This window comes from Salvelinus alpinus, chromosome 12 (assembly GCF_045679555.1).
Source record: "Salvelinus alpinus chromosome 12, SLU_Salpinus.1, whole genome shotgun sequence".
Classification (NCBI taxonomy): domain Eukaryota; kingdom Metazoa; phylum Chordata; class Actinopteri; order Salmoniformes; family Salmonidae; genus Salvelinus; species Salvelinus alpinus.
In genome coordinates this window covers 46280261-46302252 of record NC_092097.1, presented here as the reverse complement: position 1 = coordinate 46302252, position 21992 = coordinate 46280261, and the positions used below count along the sequence as shown (strand labels likewise).

Here is a 21992-nt window from a genome sequence, read left to right as displayed (position 1 = left end):
CAGCTGTAGCATGTCATAAAAAAAAACTAAGCAGGAATTATTCAATTTAGCTGACAATTTTTTTTTTTGTTTTAACAAATGCTCTAAGATGGACAACCCTGCATAGTTAATTCCTAATGCAACATGTTTAAGTAGTATATTTTCAGATTTAACTCATAGTTTCAGTCATAAGTGCTAGATTTACTTTGGGACTTCTAAGCTATATCGGATATTGAGCATTACGGTGATGGGTACGTACAGTGTTGTACTCTCCCTCGATGGTCTCGTCTCCCTCCGTGCTCTTGGCTGTCACCTTCAGCCTCCCAGGAGTACCTGCCTCCAGCTCCTCCACCTGGCGTGTGTACACACACACACAAACAAATACCTTGCATACCTAGTTTTATATCTAGTTACAAAATGTCTTTAAATGCTACAATGGCCAGGGCCGGGTGAACCGAAGGCATCTTTTACTGAAAGAGCACGTGGTTTTTCATTCAGTTTGCCCTTACAGGCTAACAGCCGTCAAAGTTAGACTTAAACTGATGACAACCCTTTAGATAGAGAGCAAAATATTACACAACTTCCCTGATGACAGAGCAATTTAGTACCAGGCATTTCCAAGCCATAACAGCTGAGGAAAGACACAAGGTCCTTGTACACAGATCTGGGTTTAAACACTATTTTAAATTATTTAAAAAATACTAGCTGTACTTCATTGAGTTTACCTGTTGCAATGGAACCAATATCTACTACCCACCTGGCATTTCAGGCAGCCAAAAGCTAAACGAAAGATTTCAGAAAAGATTTTAACCCAGGTCTGGTAGTAGATAAAAGTCACGTTGACGCACCTTGACGGGGACGTACTTCCGGAGGAACTTTACACCATGCTCTTCCATGTGCTTGCCGGCACGGTTGGCCATGTCCTGGTCGAAGCCCCTCAGGAGGATGGAGCGTACCATGACTGTCACATCCAGGCCCAGGCCCGCCAGAAAACCCCCGCACTCCAGCGCCACGTAGGACGCCCCGATCACCAGGGTCTTGCCAGGGCAGTGGGGCAGAGAGAACAGGTCGTCGCTGCGTAAAAGGGATGGGCACACACAGAGTAGAGTGCACCTCCGTTAAAACCATAAAGCTCTTAGATGTATCAATGCCAAAATTCAGCCATTCTTTCTGCAATAAGCACGTGAAATACTTGGAATGTCAGATTGATTCACTAAACAAAGTTATATTCTTAAAATGTCAACAATATACACAAAAAGACTGGTTATGTAGTCTGAAATGAGCCTGGGTCTTTATGAGACCAGTATATAAGTATGTCATCTGAGAATTTAGTTATTCAGTCACAATTAGGGCTGACCCCATTTAGTCAACTGGTCGATTGTTTGGTCGATAGGCTGTTGGTCGACCAAGATTTCTTTAGTCGAGCAGTAGCAAACAAATATATAAAATCATGGTGTATAAGACACCTGCCTGATTGGCACCTGTCTGAATGGACTAATCCATTGTGGAGGACATGGGGATGGCACAGTCCATCACTAAGACGCGCTACTGAAATTGTATATGTTATATTATGCAACACAAATAAATTATATTATTTTATAACAAATGCGCCTTCTCCCACATTGGAAAGCGGTCGCTGTCCACGGTTCTGAAACACATCAGTGCGCTGTTGAATTGGCGCCATTTCCTAGACCATGTTGCTATTTGCATAATAGCAAAGTTAACCAGCATATTGGTGTTGAAAAAAAATGCGGCGGAGGAGACAGTGGAGTTAAGAGACGAGAAAACATCCATTGCCTTTAATTATCTAAGAAAAGTGAGAAGAGAAGAAACCAATTTAATTGGATCTATAAATCAATAGCCTGACTATTCAAATGTGCCTGGCTTTATAAATCATCCATATACATCTACAGAAATAAGCCACATCCTGCTTCTGTTTGAGTGTTTGTTTACTAGCCTACTGATTCCGTGAGCACCAAGCCTCACACAACCACATCGGAGAAAGACAGCAGCCGTGTATACCACCATTGAGCTGTAGGCCTAAGAGCGCATCCTGTTTAGTCTCAATACTGTAACTTACTGAGACCTAATATTTCAATACTTACAGTAGCCTAAATACTGTATCAATCAATCATTAATTTGTTCATGTCACACAGCATGAATGATTCATGACTTGAAATGCAATCAAGCATTTTAGTTTTAAAATAAAAGCGACCATTGAATAATTAGCGTAAACAATAAATAGGCCTAAACACTTATAATTTAGTGTTGTTTACATTGGTCCAAACGATCAGAAAAATATTGTAACCTGTTTAGCAGAAAAAAGATGCACACAGCACTTACTCCTTACCTTTTTCTTGATCAAGTATTTTCCACAACTAGTCAAATTTATTCCACACATCCGACTTCCTCTTTACCTCATGAGCAACCAGTAAAATTTCCCCCGTTTCGAGTTTGTCACGTCCTCTCCATTTTGCTGTCACACGTTAGTGTTAAGGGTTTGATATAACCAATTTATTGATGTAATTATGACATGTTATAGGTCAGGCCCTATTGGTCACGTGCATGCGACGCATACGTGTCACATAAAGAGAGCAAGTGTTGAGGGATTAGGGAAGGTTTTTCCTGAACAAATTTCGGTAACAACTTTTCAGTCAGAAATGGCTGTTCCGGAAGTGTGATCACGCTCTCCGCAGCCAATGTGAGTAAGACCTTCAAAACTTCTTACGGCTGAGATCCCGTTAACGGGATCGATATGACAACAGCCAGTGAAAGTGCAGGGCGCCAAATTCAAAACAACAGAAATCTCATAATTAAAATTCCTCAGACATACAAGTATTTTACACCATTTTAAAGATAAACTTGTTGTTAATCCCACCACAGTGTCCGATTTCAAAAAGACTTTACGACGAACGCACATCAAACAATTATGTTAGGTCTGCACCTAGTCACAGAAAAACCCAGCCATTTTTCCAGCCAAAGAGAGGAGTCACAAAAAGCAGAAATAGAGATAAAATGAATCACTAACCTTTGATGATCTTCATCAGATGACACTCATAGGACTTCATGTTACACAATACATGTATGTTTTGTTCGATAAAGTTCATATTTATATCAAAAATCTTAGTTTACATTGGCGCGTTATGTTCAGTAATGTTTTGCCTCCAAAACATCCGGTGATTTTGCAGAGAGCCACATGAATTTACAGAAATACTCATAATAAACATTGATAAAAAGAAACAAGTATTAAACATGGAACTTTAGATAAACTTCTCCTTAATGCAACCGCTGTGTCAGATTTTAAAAAAACTTTACGGAAAAAGCACACCATGCTATAATCTGAGTACAGCGCTCAGAGCCCAAATAAGCCATAAAGATATCCGCCATGTTTTGGAGTCAACAGAAGTCAGAAATACCATTATAAATATTCACTTACCTTTGATGATCTTCATCAGAATGCACTCCCAGGAATCCCAGTTTCACAATAAATGTTTGTTTTGTTCGATATAGTCCATAATTTATGTCCAAATACCTTCATTTTATTTGCGCGTTCAGTCCAGTAATCCACATTCATGACGCACAGGTCAGACAAAGTCAAACAATTCCATTACAGTTCGTAGAAACATCTCAAACGATGTATAGAATCAATCTTTAGGATGTTTTTAACATAAATCTTCAATAATGTTTCACCGGAGAATTCCTTTGTCTTTAGAAATGCGATGGAAAGCAGGTCGCTCTCACGTGAGCGCGCATGTTCAGCTCGTGCCAGACACCTGACTCAAAGAGCTCTCCTTCCCTCATTCTTCACCGTAGAAGCATCAAACAGGGTTCTAAAGACTGTTGACATCTAGTGGAAGCCTTAGGAAGTGCAAAATGACCAATATCCCACTGCACATTTGTGGCCTGCTGGAGGTCATTTTGCAGGGCTCTGGCAGTGCTCCTCCTTGCACAAAGGCGGAGGTAGCGGTCCTGCTGCTGGGTTGTTGCCCTCCTACGGCCTCCTCCACGTCTCCTGATGTACTGGCCTGTCTCCTGGTAGCGCCTCCATGCTCTGGACACTACGCTGACAGACACAGCAAACCTTCTTGCCACAGCTCGCATTGATGTGCCATCCTGGATGAGCTGCTCTACCTGAGCCACTTGTGTGGGTTGTAGACTCCGTCTCATGCTACCACTAGAGTGAAAGCACCGCCAGCATTCAAAAGTGACCAAAACATCAGCCAGGAAGCATAGGAACTGAGAAGTGGCCTGTGGTCACCACCTGCAGAATCACTCCTTTATTGGGGGTGTCTTGCTAATTGCCTATAATTTCCACCTTTTGTCTATTCCATTTGCACAACAGCATGTGAAATTTATTGTCAATCAGTGTTGCTTCCTAAGTGGACAGTTTGATTTCACAGAAGTGTGATTGACTTGGAGTTACATTGTGTTGTTTAAGTGTTCCCTTTATTTTTTTGAGCAGTGTATATATATAGTTGAAGTCAGAAGTTTACATACACTTAGGTTGGAGTCATTAAAACCCGTTTTTCAACCACTTCACAAATTTCTTGCTAATAAACTATAGTTTTGGCAAGTCGGTTAGGACATCTACTTAATTTTTCTAACAACTGTTTACAGACAGATTATTTCACTATCACAATTCCAGTGGGTCAGAAGTTTACATACACTAAGTTGACTGTGCCTTTAGAGTTTGGAAAATTCCAGAAAATTATGTCATGGCTTTAGAAGGTTCTGATAGGCTAATTGACATCATTTGAGTGTACCTATGGATGTATTTCGAGGCCTACCTTCAAACTCAGTGCCTCTTTGCTTGATATCATGAGAAAATCAAAAGATATCAGCCAAGTCCTCAGAAAAAACATTATAGACCTCCACAAGTCTGGTTCATCCTTGGGAGCAATTTCCAAACGCCTGAAGGTACCACGTTCATCTGTACAAACAATAGTACACAAGTATAAACACCATGGGACCACAAAGCCATTATACCGCTCAGGAAGAAGATCTGTCTCTTAGAATAATCCCAGAACAACAGCAAAGGACCTTGTGAAGATGCTGGCGGAAACACGTGCAAAAGTATCTATATCCACAGTAAAACAAGTCCTATATTGAAATAACCTGAAAGGCCGCTCAGCAAAGAAGAAGCCACTGCTCCAAAACCGCCATAAAAAGCCAGACTACCGTTTGCAACTGCACATGGGGTCAAAAATAGTACTTCTTGGAGAAATTTCCTCTGGTCTGACGAAACAAAAATAGAACTGTTTGGCCATAATGACCATCGTTATGTTTGGAGGAAAAAGGGGGAGGCTTGCAAGCCGAAAAACACCATCCCACCGTGAAGCACGGGAGTGGCAGCATCATGTTGTGGGGGTGCTTTGCTGCAGGATGGACTGGGGGACTTTACAAAATAGATGGCATCATGAGGAAGGAAAATTGTGTGGATATATTGAAGCAACATCAAGACATCAGTCAGGAAGTTAAAGCTTGGTCGCAAATGGGTCTTCCAAATGGACAATGACCCCAAGCATACTTCCAAAGTTGTGGCAAAATGGCTTAAGGACAACAAAGTCAAGGTATTGGAGAGGCCATCACAAAGCCTTGACCTCAAGCCTATAGAAAATGTGTGAACAGAACTGAAAAAGCATGTGCGAGCAAGGAGCCCTACAAACCTGACTCAGTTACACCAGCTCTGTCAGGAATGGTCCAAAATTCACCCAATTTATTGTGGGAAGCTTGTGGAAGGCTACCCGAAACGTTTGACCCAAGTTAAACAATTTAAAGGCAATGCTACCAAATACTAATTGAGTGTATGTAAAACTTCTGACCCACTGTGAATGTGATAAAGAAATAAAAGCTGAAATAATTCATTCTCTCTACTATTATTCTGACATTTCACATTCTTAAAATAAAGTGGTGCTACTAACTGCCCTAAGACAGGGAATTTTTACGAGGATTAAATGTGAGGAACTGTGAAATACTGAGTTTAAATGTATTTGGCTAAGGTGTATGTAAACTTCTGACTTCAACTGTGTGTGTGTGTGTGTGTGTGTGTGTGTGTGTGTGTGTGTGTGTGTGTGTGTGTGTGTATATATATATATATATATATATATATATATATATATATATATATATATACACACATACGAGTCAGCATTACAGACAAATGCTTTAATCTGTACAGTCTTGCTAGAGCTGGGTCATATTCACTAGGCTCCAAACAGGGAGGGATTACCTGATCTTGTCCAATTACAAATACTTGTTTTTCCATTTCCGTTGCAAAAGGTTTCACCACAGTGTGCACTACTGAATACAACTCTGCAGTGTATTTGTCTCTATTGTGGTGATGAGGGCTTTCCCCTGGCTGGATGGCAGTCTAAATGGATTAAATGGGTTAAATAATGGGTTAAATAGTGGGTTAAATAATGCCTGCGGTGTGCTGGGAGGGAACGGTCTCACCTGGTGATGCAGTACTCTTTGTCTCCGGGGATGCTCAGGTAACGCGGCCTCTCGCCTGTCGCCAGGATAAACTTTGCGGCCGTATGGAAGGTCTCCTTCCCTCGCTTGTTGGTCGCCTGGGAGGTGGAGTGGGTAAGTACGGTGTTAAACATTCTTCACAGATTTATTTATCTCGTACAGACACAATAATTTCCATTAAAATCAACACCTAGACTCATCTCATCTGTTGAGTGTGGTTAACAAGAATCAATGTGTCAAGTCAAGGGTGTGCAGTTTAGAACCTCCCATGGGAGACAATAGCTGCTTTACCAAGTGCTGTGAAGTGTATGTAGAGAGCCATTAAATATCTTTGGGATTTGTTTGATTATGTTAAGCCAAGGAACTAACATAAAGCAAGTTACTATCCAGTTTCAGAATACATCATGTGCTTTGCATCTAAAAAGTTCACATCCATTTTCATAGCGAATTGACTGCCTTCTAAAATGGGTCAAATTGAAGGCAGTAGCTTCAGTATGAAAATGGAAGAGTCAATTTCGTATGAAAATGAAAGGCGGTCAATTCATTAATAACTGTTGTCAAAGATCTGCTTGTAAACTCACGAAGCACCGACCCACCTTGATTTTGTGCGACTCAATGAACTCAGCGTAGGAGTTGACGTAGTTGACGTTCTTGTCGCGCAGCGCCACCTGGTAGCCCCAGTTCAACGAGCCAATGTAGTTGTTCACCGCCGTCTTCATCGTCTCCCAGTTGTGCTTCACTAAGAACCAGATGAAAATTACAGTCAACAATGACCAAACAAGTCTTTAGTTGTTTACTACCATTACTAAAAAAGTACTCCACTGGAAATGTAACATTGACATTTCCGTGACCTTAAGTTACCTCAGGCTCATGAAGAGGGCTTATACAAGAATGTTTTTAAATCAAAAAGTGACTTATGCCTTCACATGTTTCAATCCTAGCACTGGCCATGGCTCTGTTACAATATCCTTACTACTTTGGTTGAGGCCATGTGTTGGGTAGAGATGGGCATTTGACATTTGACTGTTCGAGTACTCACATTATAAAAATGTTTTCCAGAGTACTCGGAATAGGGAAAGAATAATAATATCTACTTTAGAACAAAGGCAAGACCTGACTGGAAGAAAAAACATTTGGGCATTTATCTATGCCAACAGTACACAACAATGCCTAATTTATCATAACCATTAGCGATTACAAACCTTAATTGCCTCATACTGTATATTGAGTCAATAAAAAAGGCAAGTGCCATTTAAGATTCATTTATTGAAACCGTAATATCAACTGGTTATATTATGGAACACAATCTTCAAAAAGGCAGTAAAAAGGCAGTGGCACTTGCTTGAAGACTATGGTTGTGCAATGGCATAGCCATGTTTTGTTAATTTAGCAGATAAGACACACTTATTTTCCGAGCCCTTATCACTGTCAAGACAAGCCTATTACATAGCAACACAGGAGGTTGATGGCACCTTAATAGAGGACAGGCTTGTGGTAATGGCTGGAGCGCAATGGTATCAAATGGTTTTCATGTGTTTGATGCCATTTGATTACATCCTCCCCTCAGCAGCCTCTACTGTTAATAGCAAAACACATGAAATATAGCAGAATAAAATAGAACCAAATATTTTTCCAAATGAAAAAGTTGCCAGTGCGAAGTGATGCGCGTCTGGAATAGTTATTCTCAAAGGCTGATCATATGAAATGAGGCTTAGTTTGGAGCGTTGAAATACATTTTTTTTTCACGGTTACAAAACAAAATCTGGTCTTCCTTTCGCTATATGCCTACAGACTTACAATGTAGTTTATTCTTCCTGTTCTTTGGAATTTTCTAAAATGGATGAATAATTCCACATGGAACACTGCATGGTGATGAATTACAGCCACAACATGTTTGTTTGGTGAGTAGGCCTAGGCTTAATGATTGAGGAAAATACACTTGTCAAAATCATGTTTTTGCAAATTTTCAGTGCGGAACCTGTCTATGTTTAGGGGGTTATAGACCAGGCTAACCAATTCTAAAAATGGCACTAGCAGTTTGCAAAGTAGCCTAAGCGGAAAATAAACGGGATGGAATTATTCCAAACTGCAAGCTTGTTGTTGGAAACTGTTGTTATTTGGTAAGGAATGTAGCTTGTGTATCCCACCAGCTAAAGGCATTTTTTTATGCCCACCATATTTAATAGGAATTTATTTCTGTAGGTCTATTGGGAGCTTGTGTGCAAACTCCGCATGCGTGTAGAGGGAGCGGTCCTAACGCAATTGAGGGAGTGAGAAGTGAAGGGAACTGTGATGCTTGCCTTGGTTTCTTTTTTGTTGTGCATGCAAATGCACATGTACAAATGGAACACTAGAGTCAAAGCAAATTAACTTTAGCTGTGTTTGAATACCCATACTACACACACACAATTAGTTCATTTTAGTATACTGTAAACGAACGGTATCCATTCAGTTGAGCGTACTAGCGCTTCGCATGTCTACCAGAAGTTGATGCTGTTCCTATGCAACCTCTTGCTAGCTTGTTAGCATAGCAAATTACTAGCTAGACATTTTACGACTTTGGGTGTCTTATTAAGATCCAATCTGGAGTGCCAGAGTGCACTCTGGGTTTCGTAAATTCAGAGCGTTGTTAGATTGCAAATTCAGAGCGTTTCACTCTGCCAGGCAGTGTCACTGGACGCACCTCACAACGGCAGTCAAGCACCCAAGCTAACTGGCTAGCTACTTCAAGACACAAATTTTACTTGCCCTAGCAGAGCTGGTTAGGTTGTTTTCAAGTTATCTAGAGCATTGGTGACTAACTGTGCTGCTGGCAACAATTACTTACGCTTTTTTTGCCAACGTTTACTGACACCGGCCCTATTCAACTGGTGTTGAGTGTTCGTAAATTCATCAGTTATTCTGTGCTCTGGCACACTCGGACGAGTGCTCTGAAATCGGAGTAGCCAGAGCAGATTTACGAATGCACCCGAATGTCCATTGAGAACGCACGACTATACCACTAAACTAAGAATGACGGGAATAATCAAGTCAATAAACATTGGGTAGTTAGATAGCGTATAGTTAATATTCTGGCAAGTTCGATGTAGGGCTGGGCGGTATATCATAAAATAAGGTATACCGGTATTGGTGCAGGGACCGGTTTGGGTTTTTAACTTTACCTTCTATACCGGTATTTGAATGTTTGGTTTGTTAGATGTGATACGCCATGTGTAATGTACATTTTTATAGTTTACTTCGCTACTTGAGTCATCTCTCTCTCTCTCCGCACCACTTTCCACACAGATCTAGACAAGCCCCGTCACTCAAGGAGCGCATTTGATGTTCAACAACCACGAGACACTTGCGTTCAGTCTGCATGGTCAATGCAGCACATGTAACAATGTTGACAACAACAATGCTGTTTTCACTTTGCTTCTTAATATAAATCCACTAGCATTCTATAATGACACGATTCGTTTGTTTCTTACACCAGCAAACAGCTAGTTTGTCTTTTCTTAGGAAGTTGCCCTAAATCTTGTGAGACGCAGATTTTTAGCCTCTAATGTTAATAGCTAGCTACCTAATGTGTAAGAGCAAGCGTAGTTAGCTAATACAGCTTGATAATACCAGTGATGGTGTGGACGTAAAACAGCATGTTGTTTGTGCAACAGTATCTTCTACATCAAAGAGGAACATGCAAAGCAAGAATATGTTAGCTACATGAAGTAGAGAAAACATGCAATGTAGCCAAAGCTTATAGGGTCCCCTAGGAAACACTTATCAACACTTTAGTTCCTACCCTGTCACAATAACTCCTCCCTGGCATTTTAATTTGTTGTCTCAAACAACACTGTATTCAAAGTGCGCACTATTATATTCAAACCATAGAACAGTCATTCTATTTCCATGATTCCAACAGTTTTGCGCCAATTTGTCAAGTCAAATCGCAATTGCAACATTTGGTTAAAAATAAGTCCTAGATTATTTGCCCATATCGTGCAGCCCTACGTGGCAGTGTGGAAATTCTCAATTGAGCAGTGGTGTAAAGTACTTAAGTCGTTTTTTGGGGGTATCTGCACTTTACTATTTTTGACAACTTTTACTTTACTACATTCCTAAAGAAAATACTGGACCTTGTACTCCATGCATTTTCCCTGACACCTAAAAGTACTCGTTACACTTTTGAATGCTTAACAGGACAGGAAAATGGTCCAATTCAAGCACTTGACCAGGGATGTTCTCTTGATATCTACTGCCTCTGATCTAGAGAACTCACTTAACACAAATGCTTTGTTTGTAAATGATGTGTTGGAGTGTGCCCCTGGCTATCTGTAAATTAAAAAAGAATGGTGCCATCTGGTTTGCTTAACATAAGGAATTTGAAATGATTTATACTTTCACTTTTGATACTCAAGTACATTTACTTTTGACACTTAAGTATATTTAAAACCAAATACTTTTAGACTTTTACTCAAGTAGTATTTAACTGGGTACTTTTAGTTGAATAATTTTCTATTAACGTATCGTTACTTTAACTCAAGTATGACAATTTGGTACTTTTTCCACCACTGCAATTTAGTGCAAGAAATGCAGAAATGATAGAAGTGCTGAAATTTGTTTTGGTTGAATTGAACAGTATAAAACAATCAGAATGAAGAAAGACTCATTGAAATCACTTAGTGTGTTGCCACCCTAGGATCACTCACTACTCATAAAGCAAATGTACAACTTTTATTATTCAAAAACTAAAAACAGTCAAATACCATCCAAATTAAAAAAAATACCGTGATATAATATTTTGGCCATATCGCCCAGCCCTAGTTCGATGTATTAGTAGCCAACTAATGTTGGGTAGCTAGATAACATACAGGTACATACTGCTGTAATTATATGCTATACGGTTTGTAAGAATAGCGTAGCTAAGAAACTGTCGGCCAACCTAAGGTAACTTATTTGAAAAGTCATTACTTTATTACATTGCTCAACATTTTAACATTTGTAATAATTAGTTAAAGCAGTGGATATGTATCCACTCTCGTTGGACTTCGGCTGCATATTTTCCGCCATTTTCTTCAAATCTGAAAACGTTGTGACACACGGAAATCGTGTCCACTGCTTGTATACTTGGTATTTTGGTGACTCTAGTACGATATCCGGGAACTTTTGGCATACTGACAATATCCATACTATGACCAATAAGCATGCTATGTACTCAATTTGTCACAAATAGTACAGAGTATGAGTATTGGAACACAGCTGTCTTCAAGCCACAAAGCACACTCCACCAAATAGTTTTACAGTACTTAAAATGTTTTTTGTTATTGCTGGTTAGAGATTGAGTTTCGATGTCCATTCGAGTACTCATGCCCGTCCCTAGTGTTGGGCATGCATTCCAAGTGACTAAAATGGACATTGGAACCTAAACTGCTGACCTTTGACCCAGACGCCAACCCAATTGTTACCTGTCTCCTCCGGCAACTCCCAGCCAAACTTGCGGGCGTCCTGAATGGAAGTCCCTAGCAGAGCTGTCTGGTGCATCAGCTTCTTGGGGATGCAGCCCACGTTCACGCATGTGCCGCCCAGGCCTGTCCCGAGCCAAAGAAACACAAAATCACACATTTGGAGATTTAATTTTTCATCCACATTGACACATGCAAACATGTTGTTACTGATAACAGCAGAATTCTGCAAGCCATTTTGATTTGTGCTTCGGTGGGCCTGCAGCAGTGTGCTGTAGGGGGTATGTTTGACGCGCGCGACGGAACTCTTCAATGTCTGAAGAGTGTGACACGTGAAGCTCTACACACCCCATGTGTTCCCTTTCGGCGTGGCCACCACATAGTCCAACACCATCACCTTCTTGCCCAGCAACGCTGCCTCCTATGCCAGGAGAAGCACAAAAGGGCAGACGGCCATTTAGACAACTTGATTAAGACAACCACTGGTCAACTAGCTCAGCTTATATGCTTAGTTCTGTTGCTGCGATAATGAGCCATCTGAAATCCTCCCTGTGGCTGTCTGAAAACATTACTAGCCATCATGTTCTTGCTTCCTCCGTCCTAACTTCATCTCCAAGCTCTTTAGAGGAGGGACCTTGGGCCCTCTCCTCCAATGCGCTTTCAGAGGAATTGAGGAAACAAGGACAGAGGACACATGGCATGTACAGCTAGTAATGTCCTCAGACAGAGCCAATGATGGACTTACAGCCTTCCTTCATGGGCCTCAATACTACACTAGAAAGGTGCACGTCTGGAGGTAAGGTTGGTTTTGAAAGCGTTATCTGGGAGGCTCTCACCTTTGAGCATGCTAGCCCTCCTGAGCCGCCCCCGATGACGATGAGGTCATAGTCGTATACCTCATTCTCCCCGCACAGCAGCTGCTGCAGGACACCATCTTTGTGGGCCTGAGAAGAGGACGACAGGTGGTCAGACACAATGGCAAAAACAAAATTAACCCAGCAGTCTTAAAAAGGGCACAAACATTTTTCTGCTTCTGGTGGGAAATAGACAAGTGTAATACAGTAAGGATACCAACATGCTAATTTATGGTCCCAAAATGGTTCTTATTGAAAAGTGTGCATGTCTACGAGTGGCGAAAGGTAGCCTAGCGGTTAAGAACGTTGGACCAGTAACAAAAAGGTCGCTGGTTAGAATCCTTGAGCAGACTAGGTGAAGAAAATAAAATGGTCGATGTGCCCTTGAGCAAGGCACTTATCCAGAGCAACTAGGGTTAAGAGTGTCTGCTAAATGATTAAAATGTAAAAAAAGGTATTCTACATTCAACAGCGATGCTGACACCATTCATGCCGGAGGGATATTCTCCGTGCCACATGACAGAAATAAACCAGCATTTGCTAGAAAAGGGCAGGAGACAGAACACGTGGTGATATTGTCAGGATTATAATGTATCAAGAGAATGTTGGTGGCTTCAAGTGAAATATGCACCATTGTGTCATGCTGACAAAGTGCAGCTTTTGAAAAGCATGACCAGGCAAAAAAAAAATGGTTTCATTAGCTAAATTGCAGCTCAGTGTAGAGGGAAGAGAAAACTAGGTTTGGGTGTTCTTAAGTAGCCATTTTGATGTAAAAAGACAAATGTAGTGCATTTAGATGTAAATTGGCTTAACCACACTTGACCAAAATAGATCCACTCAACCATTGTTTCTGGCAAAAAGAGAAAGACTCTTTTCATAATATTGCAACACAATTAAAGCCTGTGGTGGGCATAATTTACCACACGCTAAAATGCAAGGGGAACGTATGAATAACACAAAGATATCTTTTGTTGCCAAAACCTGAGATTTTAGCCTAAGTTTGACATACGCTTGAATTTCAAGACAGGATGAACACAAGACTCTAAAAGTCAGTGGCACTTGCAAAACCACGAGTGAAATGAGAATGATCCGTGGTTCATGAAAGCTGCTACACCGATCCATACCTTCATTGTTTTGTCACAGCCACCGACGTGTGTCTTGTTGATGAAGACATTGGGGACAGTTTTCTGCCCGGTCATCTCAAGCAGCAGTTCTTGATAGTTTGATCCATCCTCTAGACACAACCAATAAGAGATGTTAGCAGAGTAGCAGCTACACTTACATGAAATAAATCATTCATCCTACTCTTCCTGTCATATCGCTGACATGTACACTAGTCATATACATGACATACACCATCGACTTAACTGCTGACAGCCTGTGCAGTCTATAATGTAAATGTACTTTGGTTCTGCAAACAAACAGAGCGTGTTTAAATAAATTGCATAATTCAGCACTGAAAAATATTTTCTATGTATTTGCCAGAGCGATCAAATGGCAGGGGGGAGAAGGAGAGAGCGACTCAGCACGTTTTGTGGTGGCCCGTAGCTAACGTTGACAGTGCATTCCGTGGTAGAACATAACATCTTCACTATGTAAAAACACTGTATATTTGCAGAAAAGGCCCCCGTTAGCCTCTTTTTACCTTTCGATCAACAGTCGACATTTAAGAAATAGCAGACAAAGCCATAAGGAAAAGCTATAAGGTGAGCTTGAGGAAACAAACTTAGTACAATAATAGGTCCTATACATGTACTACATCACCCAAATGAGTGGATTTGTCCATTTCAGCCACACCCGTTGCTGACGGGTGTATAAAATCATTTATTATGTGCCGATTACAATAGTTGTAGACCTTACAGTGAAATGCTTACTTAGAAGCCCTTAACCAACAATACAATTTTAAGAAAATCCCCCAAAAAGTAACAGATAAGAATAACAAATAATTAAAGCGCAGCAGTAAATAACAATAGCGGGGCTATATACAGGGGATACCGGTACAGAGTCAATGTGTCAATGTGCAGGAGGCACCGGTGTCAAGGTAATATGTACATGCAGTTAGAGTTATTAAAGTGGCTATGCATCGACAATAACAGAGAGTAGCAGCAGCGTGGGGGGGGGGGAATGCAAATAGTCTAGGTAGCCATTTGATTAGCTGTTCAGGAGTCTTATGGCTTGGGGGTAGAAGCTGTTTAGAAGCCTCTTGGACCTAGACTGGGCGCTCCGGTACCACTTGCCGTGCGGTAGCAGAGAGAACAGTTTATGACTGGGGTGGCTGGAGTCTTTGACAATTTCTAGGGCCTTCCTCTGACACCGCCTGGTATAGAGGTCCTGGATTGTAGGAAATTTGGCCGTAGTGATGTACTGGGCCGTCCATGGAACCTCATTTTATGAAGCTCCCGACGAACAGTTATTGTGCAGACGTTGCTCCCAGAGGCAGTTTGGAACTCGGTAGTGAGTGTTGCAACTGAGAACACACAATTTTTTTTACGCGCTTCAGCACTCTGCTGTCCCGTTCTGTGAGCTTGTGTGGCTGAGCCATTCTACTGCCATAGTTGGTCTATGGAGATTGTGTGTTCGATGTTATACAATATCCATAGACCAACACTGGCAATAGAATGGCCTTACTGAAGAGCTCTGTGACTTTCAACGTGGCACCGTCATAGGATGCCACCTTTCCAACAAGTCAATTTGTGAACTTTCTGCCCTGCCCCGGTCAACTGTAAGTGCTGTTATTGTGAAGTCAAAACGTCTAGGAGCAACAACGTCTCAGCCGCGAATTGGTAGGCCACACAAGCTCACAGAACGGGACAGCAGAGTGCTGAAGCGATTAAAAATCGTTTGTCCTCAGTTGCAACACTCACTACTGAGTTCCAAACTGCCTCTGGAAGTAACATCCGCACAATAACTGTTCGTTGGTAACTTCATGAAATGGGGTTCAATGGCCGAGCAGCCACACACAAGCCTAAGATCACCATGTGCAATGCCAAGCGTCGGTTGGAGTAGTGTAAAGCTCGCCACCATTGGATTAGTGGAAACGCATTCGAGTGATGAATCACGCTTCACCATCTGGCAGTCTGACGGACGAATGCATAATGCCAATTGTAATGTTTGGTGTAGGAGGAATAGTGGTCTGGGGCGGTTTTTTCATGGTTTGGGCAAGGCCCCTTAGTTCCATTGAAGGGAAATCTTAACTCTACAGCATATAATGACATTCTAGACAATTCTGTGCTTCCAACTTTATGGCAAGTCTGGGGAAGGTCCTTTCCTGTTTCAGCATGATGCCCCCATGCACAAAGCAAGGTCCATACAGAAATGGTTTGTCAAGATCGGTGTGGAAGAACTTGACTGGCCTGCACAGAGCCGAACTCAACTCCATAAAACACCTTGGGGAGGAATTGTGACACCGACTGCGAGCCAGGCCTAATTGCCCAACATCTGTGCCCGACCTCACTAATGCTCATGGCTGAATGGAAGCAAGTCCCCGCAGCAATGTTCTAGTGGAAAGCCTTCCCAGAAGAGAGGAGGCTGTTATAGCAACAAAGGTGGGACCAACTCCATATTAATGCACATGATTTTGGAATGAGATGTTTGACAAGCCGGTGTCCACATACTTTTGGTCATGTAGTGTATTTTTACATGTTACACCATTCAAACATGTACTGCAAATGTTTGTATGTTCGTTGATGAAACGTTGATCCTTAGAGTACTCAAGACCTTTGGAACCTCGATTGAAGGCAATTCGTCAATTCAATGACATGCCAAAACATGTGTGTGTGTATATAACATCACTGTTATTAAAACATAACGTAGCAAGCGTAGAAAGATGCGACTATATGAGGATTTCAAAAAAAGTCACATGAAAAGGTAGCTGCTCTGCTCTTTTTCCTGTGCAGACTACACATAGTTCATCAGTCTCTCATTCACAATTTGACAAGCACTCGATAATATTCTCACCCATCAGGCTATTCTCAATGTAATCTGGTCTTTACATATAGCTTACTAATAATGATGTGTGGAATATTTTGTATTCATCCTTAACCTGCACTGGAATAGTGAATGGAGGTTGTGTTCGGTTACGTTTGTAATATGCCAGGTAGGCGACACTGGATTTATGTGCTTAATATAGCAGCACGAGAAAGATGGGATCCTGTTATAAATAGCGGCCAGTCAAAACTCAGTTTTCACACGTGACTGCGTTGGCTTATGAGAACACATTCCCTAGGTTCTGTAGGTTATGGGCTCCCCAACCCTGTTCCAGGGGTCCCATGCCTATAGGCTACACTTCAAGCTATTTGGCCATTTTAGTTGTGATGCAAACCTTATAAAAACATATATGCCTATGGGCTAGGCTACAAGATGCATGCAACAATGATTTGAAAAGTTTTTTTATTTTTATAAAAAATGCATGTGCCTTTTCTTGACGACACACACTGGGCATCATTCACAAGTGATAATATTCTCACCCAGCTGACTATTCTGCATTTATTAATTTTCTTTACATATACTAAATAAAATTGGTGAATTTAGTTTTGATTTAGATTGGGACATTATCATGCACCTGTCATAACACTTCTCCTGTGTTTCATTTTCATGCCAGCCAGGTAGACTACTCCGGTTGTAAAGCGAAGCATTGTGCTTAATATTAGGAAAGTTGTGACAAATAATTAGGCCTGGCCTATAGAAAGTTGATGCGGTCTTCCACTTTTAATAGAGCCATCAAAACGATGTCTTCATGCAACTGCATAGCCTATAGAAATGTTGCGCAACATGGTCTTAAAGGAACACTTATTTCATTCCATGCATCAACCAGCTATGTGGAGCTGGCACTCCCTGCGCAACAGGTGATCATCCTATTCCACTCAAACTCTGAATGCCAGGGCTCTCATGAAGTGTTTGATTTTCGATTTAATTTGCATTGATGTCAGCGTGATTAGAGGGACAATAGAGTGCTGAGTACCAGGCAAGTTTGGTAGGCAACTAATGACCATCAGTGCGCAGTTTTGGAGAAGCCTAGTTACCGTGACGTTACTGCCGGTAATACAGTCACCCCAACAGACCTAGTTGGTACAATTGTGATCATACCAATCAATGACAACTACATGTGGTGTGACAGGCATAAATTGAGAATATACAGTGCAGAATACACCCGTATTCCAAGACAGAAGCTTAAAACATCCTGGGAAGAACTCCTTACCAATTAAATCCAACTCCACCACATTGCAGTTCACGTTCAGATCCTTGAACAGATCCTTTACCTGTAAAGAAAAACATATATGCTGCTTGAACCCCGTCGTTCTGTCTTCGCAGGATTATCTATTGGCTATTACTAGCATTTACATTTACATTTAAGTCATTTAGCAGACGCTCTTATCCAGAGCGACTTACAAATTGGAAAGTTCATACATATTCTTCCTGGTCCCCCCGTGGGGAATGAACCCACAACCCTGGCGTTGCAAGCGCCATGCTCTACCAACTGAGCCACACGGGATCGTGTGCGATGTACCTCGCTAGCCAGCGTGATAGTCATCCAACTAGCTTTGGGTACACACAACGGGGAGATGAGTGGTGCCTCAGTCAATACATTGTTATAACGGCAAGCTAAAACACTTGTTAGTCGCAAAAAAAACAACTAAAAGTTGGTTATGTTAAGTATTCTAACGTTAGCCCAAGATAACTACCAAGCTATGGACCCGAGGACAACCCTCCCTAGACCCGACTAGTATCCTAACAGGTCCGGGTCTATACCCGATTGGGTGGACCCGTGAAGAACTCTTGCAGCCAACTAACGTTACTTGCGGGAGAATGTGGCTAACTTACTCGCGGGAGAAATAAGTAAGACAAAAGCTGGCTAGCCAGCTAGTTAAGACAAAAAGTAAACGCATATGTTGGACTTACCTTCACACAAAATGGGCAGTAGCTTTTACTGAATACCAACACTTGATTAGAATCAATAAGCTCCTGTATCCGGGATTTTAGTTCATTCCTCCCGGTGTTATTGTCGATAGGAGGCATTTTCGGACTATTTCGGTCTGACTTGCCTCTTGGCAGCTTCAATTTGTGTCTAACAATGGAAGAGAGGAGCGAAACTCCCTCCAACTGGTTGTCCTTGCGAATCGCAAATAAAGAGAAACTAGCTAGCTTCCTGGACCACTTGAGGTATGATATGGACTACAATTCCAACGGGACAACTTTTGTCCTCATGTCATTTCAGCGCCCGCCCAGTACATCAACACCGCGAAAAGTCGTGCGTAAATTTTAGAGCCTGCCTGCAGCCACGAATGTCTAAACCACGCCTATTTCTGCTAATAGTTTTCTTAAAATGAAATCCGATTTTAAACCTAACCTTAACCACACTGCTAACCTTAAATGAAGACAAAAAAACAAAAACAAAATAGTTGTCATGAATTTTTAAGATATAGGCAATTTTGACTTTGTGGCTGTGGTAACTAGTGAAAACTCTGTGTGCTTGTGCGTGCGTAAAGATCAGTGGGATGTCTGTTTGCTTTCCTAAATAAATACTAACACTTGTTTCAAACCTTTTTCTGAAGAAATGTATTTATATGTGATCCAACCACATTATAACATGAAACTGATGAAGCAGTGAAATTGATATCGATAATGCATGTAATATTAATACGAATTCATAAAATTGTTGGAGGACCAACAGGCAATATTTTCAGACAGCTAAAATATTACATTCGGCGGCTTTCTGAGGGTCCTAAACCCCGATATTTTGGTCTTTAAAAAAATATATATATATATTTTATTTTTATGGTCAAAAGCGACTTTTAATTTGTGCCAATATTCGTTGCGACTTTTACAGTGATAGACAAACCTGCATGAATTTGGATGAACAAGTAACGGTCATATAGCCCATCTGACCGTTCAACATCTCCAGAACAGCACTTCAACATGAATTCACTAAAGCCATGTGTGCAATTTCATTCAAATTACATTTGAACAAAATTGACCTGTGTGTGTGTGTAAATACATAGAACCACAGGTTTTCCTGTACAAGGCAGACAGTAAAATAGGCATCAGAACTGTAAGAGAGACCGTGACAGAAGTTTGAACAAGAACTCTGGACAATTTGCTTAACGTACCAAATTTTGTCCAACATTGAGAATTAAAATAAAATACATAAAACGAGAAGTAGGCAGAGCTGTCATAAGGTCACTTGTCATTCTATCAGATGGAGTACCACACACACACACAGGCATTCTTTAACCTGTTGCGAAAGTTTCTTTAAAATAAAATCACTCAAAACTGTCACTGAAGTAAGTTATAACTGACTTTTAACGACTACAGATACAAAACAAAAATGATATCTTGTTCTCCATTTCATGACATTAGAATGCCCATTTTCTGGACATATTCACTGAATTTAGTCTTCAGAAATAATGACGCCAGGGTTTGAGTGAACTGTTTGGATCGCCTGTGTGGATTTTAGTTTCCATAGAAATGTTCAAGTCCCAAACTTCATATTTAGGTGTTTTGGTCATGTCTAGACGTAATACAGTTTTTGTCGTCAAAGGTAGGTTTTTGGAGAGCAATTTAGCTAACCCTAACCTTTTTCATAACCTTAACCCAATTCTCCTAACCCGCTACGTAAAGTCAATTTTGACAAAACTCTATCCCTTCTAGACAAAACCGCCTAATTCTACAATGTATCTTCTTAAAATCTGATTTTAAACCTAACCAGAGAAGAAGTGAAGCCTCAATCACTATAATAATGTAAGACCTAACCCTAACCACACTGCTAACTTTTTGCCTAACCCTAACCTAAAATGAAGACCAAAAAGCTAATTTTAGATTTGATCCATTTTTATGATATAGCCAATTTGGACATTGCCGCTTTCCCATCTAGTGGGAACCCTTTCTGGGTTTACTAGACCAAAATTGTTAATGCAATGCAGTATCATTGGGATGTCCCTACCCTAAACCCTAACCTTAACCCTTCCCTAACCCTAATCTTAACCCATTTAAATGTCAAATTCAATGGAGGGTAGGGACATCCCAAGGATTCTGGATAGCAAGGGAAAATACTTGATAGCCACATGCAATATTCTTGAGGGGGAGAGCACAAAAAAATACATAAATATGTATTTGCATCGTTCTATATACTACATCTGTTTACACATGTATGTATTACTCAGTACAAGGATAAAAAAAAAAAAAAGTCTTAGACCATAAACTTAAATTCTCTGGATCTGTACTTTTTTAGGCTACATTACTTATTTGATATATGGCTGATATAATCCATTGCAATAAGAAAGCATAACTCAGACCCAATGTTTTGGCTCATAGCACCGTCTGCTGGAAAGCAAGTGTATATCACGTTCCCACTCCCAGTGTCCCAACCATAAAATGAGCTTTAAACAGTAAATTAGACCACATACTCTCTTTTCATTATTGTTTAAATTAATGATTTATGACTTAAAATGTTCACTAGTAAATCACATATCATCATCACCCACCCCCATCCCCCTCAATTGTTCACATTTCACTTTCAAAAGTTCACCAGTAAATCACATATCATCACCCACCCCCATCCCCCTCAATTGTTCACATTTCACTTTAAAATGTTCACTAGTAAATCACATATCATCATCACCCACCCGCACCCCCCTCAATTAAGGAGAATGAGCTTCGAACACACCGATTATTTGCGTTTTGGTACACCAGAAGTACATTAACGCTTCGAACACACCGACTGTGTGATTGCGTTTTGGTACACCAGTACATTATTTTCCAATGGAACGCTGTGTTTGCCTTGCAGCATTGCGTTGCAGAGGCAGTTGCAGTGTGTTCAAATTGTATGCGTAGACTTGACAGAAAGTAGCAAAATGTGAATGTTTAATTTTTGTTGCACACATATGCAGTAAAAAAATGTGGGATTACATAATAAAAACAGTTTGATTGCATAATTTCTTTACATATTTTATTCATTTATTTGCCAAGTAGCATACATATTATTTATTTGATGACATCTACAATTTTATTGTGAGAGCCTATAATATAATTTCCCCTCAAAATGCATAGTTTTGGAGCGAAATACAATAATAAATAGTCAAGATAGCAAAGAGTAGTCTCTTTCAACAATGAGACTAACGTTGAGGAAGGTGGTTTTGATCGCGCTGTTGGCCCGAGACCAGCCCTGCTGAAAGCGCAGGTCTGTGTGGGTCCAGAGATGGTTGAAGTCCTGAAAGCGCAGGTCTGTGTGGGTCCAGAGATGGTTGAAGTC

General features: G+C 40.8%; 1 protein-coding gene across 1 annotated transcript in view; it reads right to left on the bottom strand.

Moving 5' to 3' along the window:
• LOC139536240 (thioredoxin reductase 1, cytoplasmic-like) overlaps window positions 1–19005 on the bottom strand; it is a 28055-nt gene extending 9050 nt beyond the window's left edge. The window contains exons 1-10 of the mRNA XM_071336592.1: window positions 18644–19005; window positions 17943–18003; window positions 13870–13979; window positions 12728–12835; window positions 12240–12312; window positions 11895–12017; window positions 7047–7189; window positions 6433–6548; window positions 828–1053; window positions 239–331 (exon numbers count right to left, since the gene is read on the bottom strand). Of these exons, the coding sequence (XP_071192693.1) occupies window positions 239–331; window positions 828–1053; window positions 6433–6548; window positions 7047–7189; window positions 11895–12017; window positions 12240–12312; window positions 12728–12835; window positions 13870–13979; window positions 17943–18003; window positions 18644–18760 (1170 nt within the window). The 5' untranslated portion in view covers window positions 18761–19005. The remainder of the gene's footprint in view (window positions 1–238; window positions 332–827; window positions 1054–6432; window positions 6549–7046; window positions 7190–11894; window positions 12018–12239; window positions 12313–12727; window positions 12836–13869; window positions 13980–17942; window positions 18004–18643) is intronic.
• Between the last annotated feature and the right edge of the window lie 2987 nt (window positions 19006–21992).